This window comes from Homarus americanus, unplaced genomic scaffold, assembly GCF_018991925.1.
Source record: "Homarus americanus isolate GMGI-L3 unplaced genomic scaffold, GMGI_Hamer_2.0 scaffold48840, whole genome shotgun sequence".
NCBI lineage: Eukaryota > Metazoa > Arthropoda > Malacostraca > Decapoda > Nephropidae > Homarus > Homarus americanus.
This window is the reverse complement of record NW_024721847.1, coordinates 15,178-27,889: the sequence shown is the minus strand read 5'-3', so window position 1 is coordinate 27,889 and position 12,712 is coordinate 15,178. Positions and strand designations below refer to the sequence as shown.

The 12,712-nt window shown below is 40.2% G+C and overlaps 1 protein-coding gene across 1 annotated transcript in view; it reads right to left on the bottom strand.

Moving 5' to 3' along the window:
• Positions 1 to 10,634, bottom strand: part of LOC121861869 (tigger transposable element-derived protein 1-like) — a 65,607-nt gene extending 54,973 nt beyond the window's left edge. Inside the window, exon 1 of the mRNA XM_042359768.1 lies at positions 10,115 to 10,634. Coding sequence (XP_042215702.1) covers positions 10,115 to 10,159 — 45 coding nt within the window. The 5' untranslated portion in view covers positions 10,160 to 10,634. The remainder of the gene's footprint in view (positions 1 to 10,114) is intronic.
• Positions 10,635 to 12,712: the final 2,078 nt, after the last annotated feature.

Genomic DNA, 12,712 nt, shown 5'->3' with positions numbered 1-12,712 from the left:
GCATGCAGGTACCCCTAAACACTGGCACATCACTATCACTTCCACTGGGAGTCTTGGCTTTAAGGTCCTCAAACAATTGTTTAGCCTTCTCACAAATTATAGCTTCACTAATGTTACCACCTGCCATTTCTTTCTCCTTTATCCACACTAAGAGTAAATTTTCCATCTCTTCAATCACATTACACCTTGCTTTGCTAAGTCTAAAGATTCCCTTAGCCACTTGCACAGTTTTTAACTCCTCTTTATTCTTCAAAATCGTACATATAGTCGATTTAGCCATCCCATATTCATCACTAAGTTTCGCAATGCTTCTTCCATTCTCACGTTTCTTTATAATTTCTTTCTTAGTTTCAAGGGTTATTAGCTTTCTCACTCGCTTTGGACGACTCATTGTTACAATTGTATACTTGTATAACAAAATAGTTATACAAATAACGCGAATTTCCACATCAAAAGACGAAATTTCAACAATAACAGTGGTGCACTGGCTACACAATGAGACAAAGATGGCGCCTGACGCTCTTGTTGTGGGTCGCGGTACAACAATATTCATGCGCCAGGTGAAATAGTCCCGTATTCATCCGCGTTCGTTGTAGGAGTTGCGTTCGTTATAGCATTCTCAATTTTATAGGTAAAACCGTTCGTTATAGGAATATTCGTAGTAGGATCCGTTCGTACAGCATACCCACTGTATGTATATATATATATATATATATATATATATATATATATATATATATATATATATATATATATATATATATATATATATATATATATATATATATATTATATATATATATATTTTTTTTTTTAGTAAATAAACCGCGATAAAAAAATGCGAAAAACACGGGATTACTGTATACAGTATTGCTATTTACAGTACATTCCTGCTTCTCTCTACAGTGACCCCTCGTTTAACGAACACCTCGGTTAACGTAATTTCGATTAACGAACTGCCTTCCATAAGGATCTTCAATTCGGTTAACGAAAAAAAATTCGGTTAACGAAGTTCTTACGAACCGACCTCAACATGTTTTCGCTTGCACTGACCGGGCAACCAGCTTTAGTATCAGTCCGCTTAAATTCCTTACTATTTTAGTAAATATCAAGAAGTTTATACTATTAAATAAATTTAAAAGTTTAATATTAAATTTTTTAGTCATTTTAACAATTATTGAACATAATTGAAGGTAAAGAAACTAGTTTCTGGCGTGCCATCCAGCCTGTTAACACACCAGACAGGCGTTAGTCTCTCTGTTTTCACTAGGAGGTAACATCTTGCTTGAGACTCTCTTCAACTAAGCGCTTTTTCTGTGTTTCCAAGCAAATTATTGGTCATTTTGAAATATATTTTACATATTGACAATATATAATGCAGTGCAGTGTTGATTTAAAGAAAATAATCTTGAATTACACCAAGAGAGCTAAAATTTTATGGGTGAAATGGCGCCATGGGGTGACTTCTCTTCCACCCCAATGCCTTCTCTTCTTCCTTCTCCTCCACCCCCATTCTAAATCCCATCATCATCATCATCATCCAGGAGCCTTCTACATACACATCTCAAAGTAAGTGAACTTTTCTACCATTTTTGTTGAATTTAGGAAATTTTCGGTGAGCTGGAACCAATTACCCAAAAACCCATTGAAACAATGGTTTCGGTTAACGAACTTTTCAGTTAACGAACGACCTTCTGGAACGGATTGAGTTCGTTAACGGAGGGGTCACTGTACTTATGTGCATCCAGATATTGAACTGCTTACAATTTTGTGGTAAACTTGTCGTTTTTACTGTCAGGGTGGACAGAGAGGGTACTGTACTGTTGAGGCTCCTGTTTATATGTGCAATTTAAAGATTTTAAGATTTTTTACTGTAAATTAAAGATAGTTTTTTCATGTTCTTCAAAAGGATGATATGTTTACTTATAACTTCTAAAAGAACCAAGTGCTAGGCAAGTACTTGGTATATACTGTCGATCCCGGCTTCATGAAGTCGGCGTCTCGTCGTCATGTGATGGCAGTTGAGGCCCAGATTTCTTGTATGCTCCCCTGATGTTCGCATTGGATATGCCGTTGCGGCTGCCACGAGCATGGCGTCCATCCTTGCCGACGTTACTCGTGGCCTCCCGCTTCGAGGTTTCGTCTCCACTGAGCCCTCTTCCTCCCACCGGCGGATCCACCTCCTAATAGTCCTGGTGCTCTTCCCCACTTCGAGAGCAATGTTCGGCACAGTTGTCCCGGCTCTCCACATCCCGATGATTTGGTCTCGCTCAGCAATAACTGCCGACGAATTTGCTGGTCCTACAGGCATATCTGAAATGGCAGAGTAATATTATGTTGTGGTAACTGATGCAGGCTTTTATATACTAGAGTAAATTAATGGTATTAGTAACACCTAGGTTAAGTATTATTACTCTGACATAACATTTTGGTAAATCTTTTTGGATCAACTGCCCAAGAAACTCTTCCTATTTCATGTATTCATAGTGAACTGCAAGTGGATCCTCCCCCCCCCCCACCCCCAAACTTCCACCACCACCCCTGCGACTGTAGAGTGAACATTCGCCGATAATCATCATCATCATCAAGATTTAGTTTAACCAGACCACTGACACCCATTTGAGTCTCTCCTAGGGCTGGCCAGAGGGATTAGTTAACATATTTGTGTTTCTATAATTTAGTGTTATATTGTTTGGAGGAGATCACAGTATTTCAAAAAGTTCAAAACTGAACTTAGGGAAAATTTTAGGGTCTCTGCTAAAATATCTTACATTGTAGGGTTAGTGAAGCACATTGTTCTATACCGATTATAAATAGGGCATTCAATGAGAATATGTTAGACTGTTATTTGTGTTTGGCAGTTGGAGCATATAGGTGGGGCTCCAGTAGGGGAAGACACGAGTTGGCCATGCGTCAATCCCGTATGCCCAATTCTTAGATGATTCAGAATAGTTTCGTGATATCGAGAGGATTGTTTTGATGATGACCAAGGATAAACTGATGATTTGATCATTTTTAGCTTATGACTTGTTGGTTCATTTTCCCAGGACTTTTGTCAATCGTCAAATATTAATTGTTTATAGGTAGTTAGCCTCGCCGATAATCAAAATATATGTTTTTCCACTGCTTTACATATTTTTTTGACAATTTTCAGCTATGACATGTTCGTCCCAGATTACATATAACTGTAACAGGTTACATTACGTTAGGGTTCGTTATATCAAAACGTTTTTCTTCATGTTCATTGAGTCGTTCTGAATTCCATTTCTGCTCAAAATACTACATTACCCAACCCAAACTCTAAGGTTGCAACTGGGGGTGTAACATAATCGAGTAAGGTAACGTGCGGCAAACGCATAGCACATCAAACACCATATTTTTATGGTGAAGTTAACTGAGGAGCTCATATAACAACTGTCATATAATTATAATAGGGTGTCCCACTAATTACAGCAGATATTTGTAGAGGTGAAAGAATATGTGATTCTGAGTATAAAACTTATATACATACAGTATATGGATTTTTCAGTTTACGTTTAGCTGTGAGGTGGATTTTACAAATTACGCAAGGCAACCATTACTAATGGCAGAGTCGAGGCGGGAGATACCGATAGCGATAGCGAAATATAGGAAAGGGGGAAGAAGGTTTAGTAGTGAAAGAATGTGGGTTAAACGGAACAGACTTTTAGGAGGAGAGAAAGTGTGTGGCCTTCTGCCCACTGCATGGTATTGGGTGGTAGGTTGGGGTGACTGGGAGAGAGGAAAGGATGTGGAGAAAAGAAGGCGAAAGGAAATGGAGGGCCTATCCCTATTTGGGTGGGGTGCACCTCATCTTTAATTTGTTTGGAGAGCCCATTCATTATTTTTTCTGAGTAGGGTTACACTTTTTATTATAGATAGAGGGAAACGGATGGAGATAGAGACGTGGTGGTTATGATTTTAGGTTGGGGTAGGGGGTGGCCATGGGTGTTGCTTGTTTTTTCCACATATCTTAATCCGGCTCAAGTTACGTGGGATTGACCTTTGTTGTAAAGGTTTTAACTCTAAATACAAGGGGGAGGAGCCATGTCGTCGGTTCTGTGAGTGTTCATTACAGTAGTCCAATTCGTCGCCATGGGTAGAATAGGGGCACGGGGGTTGGGGAAGGTAATGTGATGGGATGGGATGTTCGATTGATGTTAGTCTTGGGGGAGGGATGAAGGGAAGAGGTGGGGAGGGAGGAGTGGAGTGGGGGGATGGTGAAGGGGGAGTGTGGGGAGAGAATAAGTAGTCGATTAGTGTTTAGGTGTGGTAACCCACGATGCTCAAATTTTGAGGTTTAATAGTTGGGTGGGTAGAGGCGGGGTGGGGGGGGGAGGCTAGGAGCGGAGTTGGAACTCGTGAACGTATGATGTTGTGTAATGCAAGTTATGGAACATTACAGTATCTTCAAACGGGTTTTCACGCTATTAATAGGCCTTAAGTAATCCACCAATAAGGATTACAACAGCACACAGTATGGCTGCAATTGGTAAGAAAAATAAAATATAACATGGCCAAATTTTTGCCCTGCGTAATTTTTACAACCCACCTCACGCCTAAAGTAAACCGAAAAATGCTTATGTGTATAGAAGATTTTCAACTCAATATCACATATTCTTTCACCTCTACAAATATCTGCTGTCACTCATGGGACACCCTGCAATAGTATAAGGACGACATGGGCTATGCTGACAAATTAATGTGACTTACCTGTTGGTGACAACGATGGTAGGAATGAGACCTCGGCATGTTTCAGTGTTTGATATCACCTCCTTCCTCTGGTGTGGGTGGCGCCAACCTTGATAACAACTAGTGTATTCTCCGTGACTACCATAGCTGGTTTAATTACTGGTGTGCCCATCAGTCGCACCGTCGTAGCCATGAACGGCAGAGATATGGTCGTTGTAGTGTGCTTTTATTTACCCGTTACATATCTCTCACCATGCTTAATAATATTAACTATCTTCATGACATTCTTATTGTTATGCTCCACCTACACACAGCATGTTACTAGACTAACCCCCACCTCCTGCTCCCTCCCCTCCCCATCCACACAACACAGGGCGACATCTGTTGGCCGACCATAGCATTTCCCCCCTGTTTCGAAACTTCAGACTCAGGCTATTCGAACCCTCACTGTGGCTGGGTAGTGGACACGACTTTTGTGCACGATAGTACCTGTATACAGTATAGATTTTCTTTACATACACAGAAGTGATGTGACACAGTTGAAAGACTAAACAGAGAAATAATATTCAATTTTTGGTCATCAGGAGCTGAAGATGTGAGACATTAAAGACAGAACCCATATATTATGACGTTGATCGAGATTGCCTGTACAGTCAGTGTCCACTTAATGTACATAAGGTTAAAGTATTGTACAGGGTTTCAGGAATGCATCATGTACAGTACATCAGGTAGACACTGACAGCACTCTGTTGTTCTGTACATCATGTAAATGGCTTAGACAAGAAATCAAAATACTGTACAGTAAAAGCAATTCTGTAGAGCACTTTGGTTTTCTAGTGTAAGTCACTTTGGTTATTCATGAAAATTCTTAATGTTTGACACTAATAAATAGTTACATAACAGTCATAAAATATTCATCTACAGTGACCCCTCGGTTAACGAACTCAATCCGTTCCAGAAGGTCGTTCGTTAACCGAAAAGTTCGTTAACTGAAACCATTGTTTCAATGGGTTTTTGGGTAATTGGTTCCAGCTCACCGAAAATTTCCTAAATTCAACAAAAATGGTAGAAAAGTTCACTTACTTTGAGGTGTGTATGTAGAAGGCTCCTGGATGATGATGATGATGGGAATTAGAATGGGGGTGGAGGAGAAGGAAGAAGAAAAGGCATTGGGGTGGAAGAGAAGTCACCCCATGGCACCATTTCATCCATAAAATTTTAGTTCTCTTGGTGTATTTCAAGATTATTTTCTTTAAATCAACACTGCACTGCATTATATATTGTCAATATGTAAAATATATTTCAAAATGACCAATAATTTGCTTGGAAACACAGAAAAAGAGCGTTTAGTTGAAGAGAGTCTCAAGCGAGATGTTACCTCCACTGAAAACAGAGAGAGACTAACGCCTGTCTGGTGTGTTAACAGGCTGGATGGCACGCCAGAAACTAGTTTCTTTACCTTCAATTATGTTCAATAATTGTTAAAATGACTAAAAAAGTTAATATTAAACTTTTAAAATTATTGAATAGTATAAACTTCTTGATATTTACTAAAATAGTAAGGAATTTAAACCCTAGAACCGATTAATGTATTGGCGGACTGATACTAAAGCTGGTTGCCCGGTCAGTGCAAGCGAAAACATGTTGAGGTCGGTTCGTAAGAAATTCGTTAACCCAATTTTTGTTCGTTAACCAAATTGAAGATCCTTATGGAAGGCAGTTCGTTAACCGAAATTTCGTTAACCGAGGCGTTCGTTAAACGAGGGGTCACTGTATTGGAATTAGTGTAAGCAGGCAGAACACTTTTACAATACAGTACACTGTATTTTTACATCAGTGCCATATTAGAAAAAGTAAGGCTATTTTTTTAGATACCCCGTACTGTACTGTACATAATTTTGCAGTGAAGTAAAAGTAAATTCAGTTACGATATGTCAGCTAATGAACATTCCTTTATTTTATTTTCACTGCAGATTTAGTGTCCCAGATGATGTCTTATGATGGGTGTACAGTGGTAGCTATGCAGTACACAGAAGTGAAATAAAGATTAGATTTAATACCAGTGGGAAATTGTTGCCTTAATAGACACTGCAGCGATGCTCAACATCTGAGCATCTGTGTCTATAACACCATGCCATCAATCACTGGTATCATGAGACTGTAGTGGATACTCTCCCCTACAACTGCGATTTGTCGCTGACCAGCCAACCCCGCCGCGAATTCCTCAGAACAAGCCTCGCCTTCGGACTGCGCGGTGATTGGCCAGTTCCTGCCTTTCACCTCAGCCAATCAGCAGCGCCGCTCACTTCCGGCAGACTTGTATAAATACCCCCAGCCTCGCCGTGATGATTCTACTCAACACTCTCAAACAGACAAGACCCCCTCTCAACAAGCTCCTCACCACACAGCAACTCCCTAGCACTGCATTGTACATACAATATATATTATATAAAACGCCATTGTGAGTTTCCCTTCTCACCTCCATCCTTGGTGCGAGGTTCTCCTACATAGCCTATGATACAAGACAATGACACTGAAAATGTAAACAGTCCCACTCAACATTATTGATACCATGCATACAGCTCCTCCCCGACTTGGGGCGGGGTTAAGGACCCAAATCCAGGTCGTAAGTCAAAATGGTCGCAAGTCGAAAATGCTTAAATAATACGTATCGGTACAGTACATAGAAAATCTAAAATGGGTGTCTCTTTTTCTTCTCAGCACCACAAAACTCTCACTTTTAAGCTTGCCAGCCATTTTAAAGTGAATTACAAACGATGTAAAACTAGACCATTGGCTAATAATGCTAAGCAATTATCCTTTATCAATTGTCTTTTTTTATTTGACATAAAAATATATATACAGGTATTTATGTATTTCATTCATTTATTAATATTGGTGGCTTACAAGTGACAAATAAGTAAGTGTAGGTAGTAGGCACCTACCAAACAGTGGGGTACTACCGCCTGGGAAGATATTGGAAGCATAATGTGTTGTCTAATGGTAGACCCTGCTGCCATATGGCATCACAAAAATTGTGACCAAGTCCCAGGTTGCTGATCTGACTTTCTGCCTCATTCACACACAATTGCAGGGTCTCAATTGTTTCTCTTACTTTGACAACACAACATACATATATTGTTTCTCACTAGTGATCTTTTTTTAATTTTTGTATTTCTTTATGGTTCTTTATTATTAGTAGTAGTACTGTAGTATTATTATCAGTGATGTTGTTATAATTATTTTATTTTTATTTTTTATTAAAAATTTTATTTCCGTTTAACTAATTATTATTATTATTATTACATTTTCGCCCCCCAGGCCCCGATGTGGGTCAGTGACCTGTGCCCGGGTGGGCTAATCCCCGTAAAAAAAAATGTTTACCATCTTCATTTTTATTTTCTGTAGGTGTCAGAATTGCATATCAGCTGGTTGTCAAGGAGACATCGGTATTGCAGTGGACGGGGGAAAATGTTATGAGAAAAAGGTGCAGGACACTGTTGGTGAATTTTCAACAATAACACATGTCAACAAGGCCAGTCATCACCTTCGACTGTGACAGTGGGGTCCGACTAATTACCCAAATGTAGCCGCAATGAAGTCAAATAATGGTCCTACATGAATAAATCGGGTTACCAATCACTTCTCGACTAGTATTTGGAGTCACAAAGTAAAAAAAAATTGGAAAACGTAATTTAATTTGAGTTAATAGATCACGTGCATGTACCGAGGGAGCGAGTAATTACCCAAATGTACCCAAATGTAGCTGCAATGAAGTCAAATAATGGTCCTACATGAATAAATCAGACTGCTAATCACTTCTCGACTAGTATTTGGTGTCACGAAGTCACAAAATATTGGTAAACTTAATTTAATCTGAGTTAATAGATCAAGTGCATGTACCTAACCTAACCTAACCTAACCTCGACTAGTATTTGGTGTCACAAAGTCACAAAAATTTGGTAAACTTAATTTAATCTGAGTTAATAGATCAAGTGCATGTACCTAACCTAACCTAACCTAACACAGCACAACTCAGATTAAATTAAGTTTACCAATTTTTTGTGACTTTATGACACCAAATAATAATCGAGAAGTGATTCACAGCCCGATTTACGCTTGTACGACCATCATTTAACTTCATTGCGGCTACATTTGGGTAATTCCTCGCTCCGTCGGTACATGCACGCGATCTATTAACTCAGATTAAAGTAAGTTTTCCAATTTTTTGTGACTTTGTGACACCAAATACTAGTCGAGAAGTGATTAGCAGTCCGATTTATTCATGTAGGACCATTATTTGACTTCATTGCGGCTAAATTTTGCTACATTTGGGTACATTTGGGTAATTAGTCGGACCGTGACAGTGTTCCCTACCAAGCCTCAGACACCACCAGTTTTGTCTGTCAATGGTTTATCTGCCACTGTTTAGTTTAAACACTTTCACTATTTAGTTCAAACACTTTAATTTATTAAATATTCAGTATTTTTGCATTTACACACCGCACATTCCTACCACTAATAACGGAGATAGCATTTCCAAAATTTTCTCTATTTTCTTCCATTAATCTTCCTCCATTATCGCCTGCCTCACCTCCAACACTGCATGTCTCCTGCGTCTCCTTCATAAATCATCATGCGCATGCGTTCCCGTACACGTCACGCAGCCAATCAAAAGCGTTTTTGTTTTTGCAACCAATTAAAATGATTTGGGGTTTAATTTGTGGTATATTTGGCCCAATCAAATTAGAGTTTCATTTTGGGTCTCTCATATTTCAAAATTCAAGTTCAGTTCCGACCACAGAAGTCTACGATGGGTGTCACTTAAATTATATGGAGCTGATTGCGAGTTTTGGGGGAAAAAACGAAGAAACTATAGAATTTTTCGATCGCATGGTGTTCTTCCAACCTCAGTAAAGTGTACTAAGAGCAAGACTGAATGTAAATATCGCAAAGACCAACATATGTGGTGTTGGGTAAGAATCTCAAAATGCAACGACGAACAAGAACCCGGCCAATAAGGTAAGAAATAGGTGATTACATCATATGGTGAGAGTCAGTTAGGTTAGGTTAGGTTTGGTTTTTGTTTTTCTAGTGTTTTTTGGTGTATTTTGCCATGATTTTTTCGGAAAACGTCCAACGAAAAAATTCGATAAAAAACCCGGCTAATTTCCGCCAGAAATGAAGGTCATATTCGGTCTAAACACACACAAATACACTAGAATAATATGTTTTAGACTTTCTAACAGAGTGCGGTGTGACAGTGCAAATTTACCAAATATCCTGCACAAGAGTAATGGCACTATTACCATAGACACAGTCAAAGCAATGGACAAGGCTTTAAAAATCGCCAAAAATCATGACCATGATGGTATAGCCATGGCATGAGGCTTTGACATCTTACCTGTTTTGCAGTGTAATTAGCTGGTATTGGATCTGGATGGTCCATAGTTGGTCCACTTTCACTTATGAAATGTTTTGTACAAATGTATGTCCATTTAGCAACTCTGCCACAGTAAATGCTTCCCGGCTACAAGCTTGAACCCAACGTTGACATTTCTCTAAGTCTTTGTTAGGCTTTGGAAATGGAAGCCATTTCACACCTTGCATGTCTTCACGGTCTGCATACCTGCTATCACTGTTAGAAAGGCCATAACAACAATGTCGAGTGGTTCTTTCTTTAAAGACTTATCTATTGTACTTTGAACAACACCTGTACTTAATGTCATTGTCTCCAGACGTCCCTTGTTACGGTGTGGTGGTCGCGCTTTATCATTCAAACTGGTGCAGTGAACCAGACTGTTTGTCCTGACAACACACTCAAGCACACGAGCGGGTTCTATTTATAGCGTCGACCAGCGCCACACACCAACAGGTCTCACTCACTGTGTCTAGTACACTGTTTACTGCAAATAAGGCGCTGTTATCGTCGGCTGACTCCAGCGCCCGGCGAGAGAGCTCATTCTCCCGGGTGTAGCTCCCAGCGCGACACTCTTCCTGAATTTAATCTCGCTGAATTAGAAACGATAAATTTATAGTACTTCACACAACTCTGATAGAAAGTCAAAGCTATGTTTTCCTAATGTTTTTGTGTATTTTTAACGGTTCTGACCTTGATTTCCGTAGGAAATTGCCTGTTTTTTTAGTTATCGCCCCGTTCTACCCTCAACAAGATAGGGGACCCTGTTGGGAACCGGAGTTTTGGGTGGATAAGAGATAAACAAGCGTTTTCCGAAAAAAAATCATGGCCAAGTGAATACAAAACATATAAAAACACTAGAAAAACAGAAATTAACTTTTTTGGATGACCTAACCGAACTTAACCTAACCTGGCCTAACCTAATTCTCACGGTGCTTCTATGTAACCAGACTCTCACCATTTTAGGGAATGGTAAAGATATGACATACGCTATCTCCGTTATTATACGTTTCCGACGGTAATATAATAGAAAAAAATTATCTTAAAATTAGACGTCTTTTTTTTATAAGATTGTGGGGTTATGAGATATTGGTTCACACTCAGGATGGGATGGAGAAAGGAAACTCACAATGTGCTCTCTGTATACATATTGTATTGGATGGACAATGCAGCTTGGTGCTGGGAAGGTAGCATGGTTACAAGCGTTGAGAGCTGGTTGGTGAGGGTGCTCAGAGGAGGACCAGCTTGAAGGGTGGAATAGTCGCCGGCGGGAGCGACGGCAGCCAGGCAGGAGCGGAGGAGGAGGTGTTACTTGAAGACTGGCTGTAGGTAGAAAGAGAGATAGGTCACCACGAGGTCAGGTCTTATATAGCGGAGGTAGGCGTGGCTTAATAGTTGACCTCCGTCATGTAAGGCGGCGCTGGTTGACCTAGACCACGAGGCATACACTGGGGAATTCGCGGGTCGGCTACTCACCGACTACAGTGTTTGTAGGGGAGGAGTCCACTGCAAGATAATAGATTAGGGAGTAGGAATGTTGTGTGAACTGCTATAAAAATACCTTACAAAACATCCTGCTTTGGACATCTCGCTGGTAGGCAGCTACCGATGATCCCTGGTAGCTGCGGGTATTCGGCTACAACACACTGTGCCCGAGATACGATGAGGAAACGTTTGTCTAAAAGTCCAAAACTCTTCTTTTTTTTTACGGGGAATAGCAAACCCGGGCACAAGTCATCGATCCACAACGGGACCTAGGGGGCGAAAAAATAAATTAAAAGTAGAAAATAAAAAGATCATATTAAAGTACACAACGAAGATACCTGAAAACACGCTTTTTGAAGTGAGACATTGTAGGAGGGCTGAAAAGGAGTTCCAGAGGCTGGTTGCAAGCGAGGTCAAGTCAAACCCAAAGGCGTTTTACCGCTATGCAAAGTCGAAATTGAAAACGCGAGTAGGAGTATCAGACGTGAGGCTTGAAGATGGTAGTTACGCAGATTCTGACCAGGATAAAGTTTTGGCATTGAACAGCTTCTTTTCCTCAGTGTTCACAAGAGAGGATACAACTAACCTTCCTGCGTTTGAGGACAGACGGTTCGACACAGCACTGACCCACATTGTGTTCACAGAAGAGGGTATTAGAAATAAACTGTCCAGGCTAAAGGCCCATAAGAGTCCCGGACCTGACATGGTGCATCCTAGAGTGCTAAGAGAGCTGTGCAACGAGCTTGCAGAGCCCCTGAAGATCGTGTTTTGTAAATGCCTGGATGAACAAATGGTCCCCAGTGAATGGAAAGTGGCTTATGTGAGTCCTATCTTCAAGAAGGGCGATCGTCACTCCACGAACAACTATAGACCGGTGAGCCTGACCAGCATAATGTGTAAAGTACTTGAGAGTATTATCAGAGATGCCGCGATGGAACATCTACTACGAAACAACCTTGTAAAAGATTGCCAACACGGTTTTATGCCGGGGCGCTCTTGCTTAACACAATTGCTCAAGGTATTGATATTTGGACCCATATTCTGGAACGGGGTGGTAATATCGACAATATTTACCTAGATTTTGCCAAGGCTTTCGAC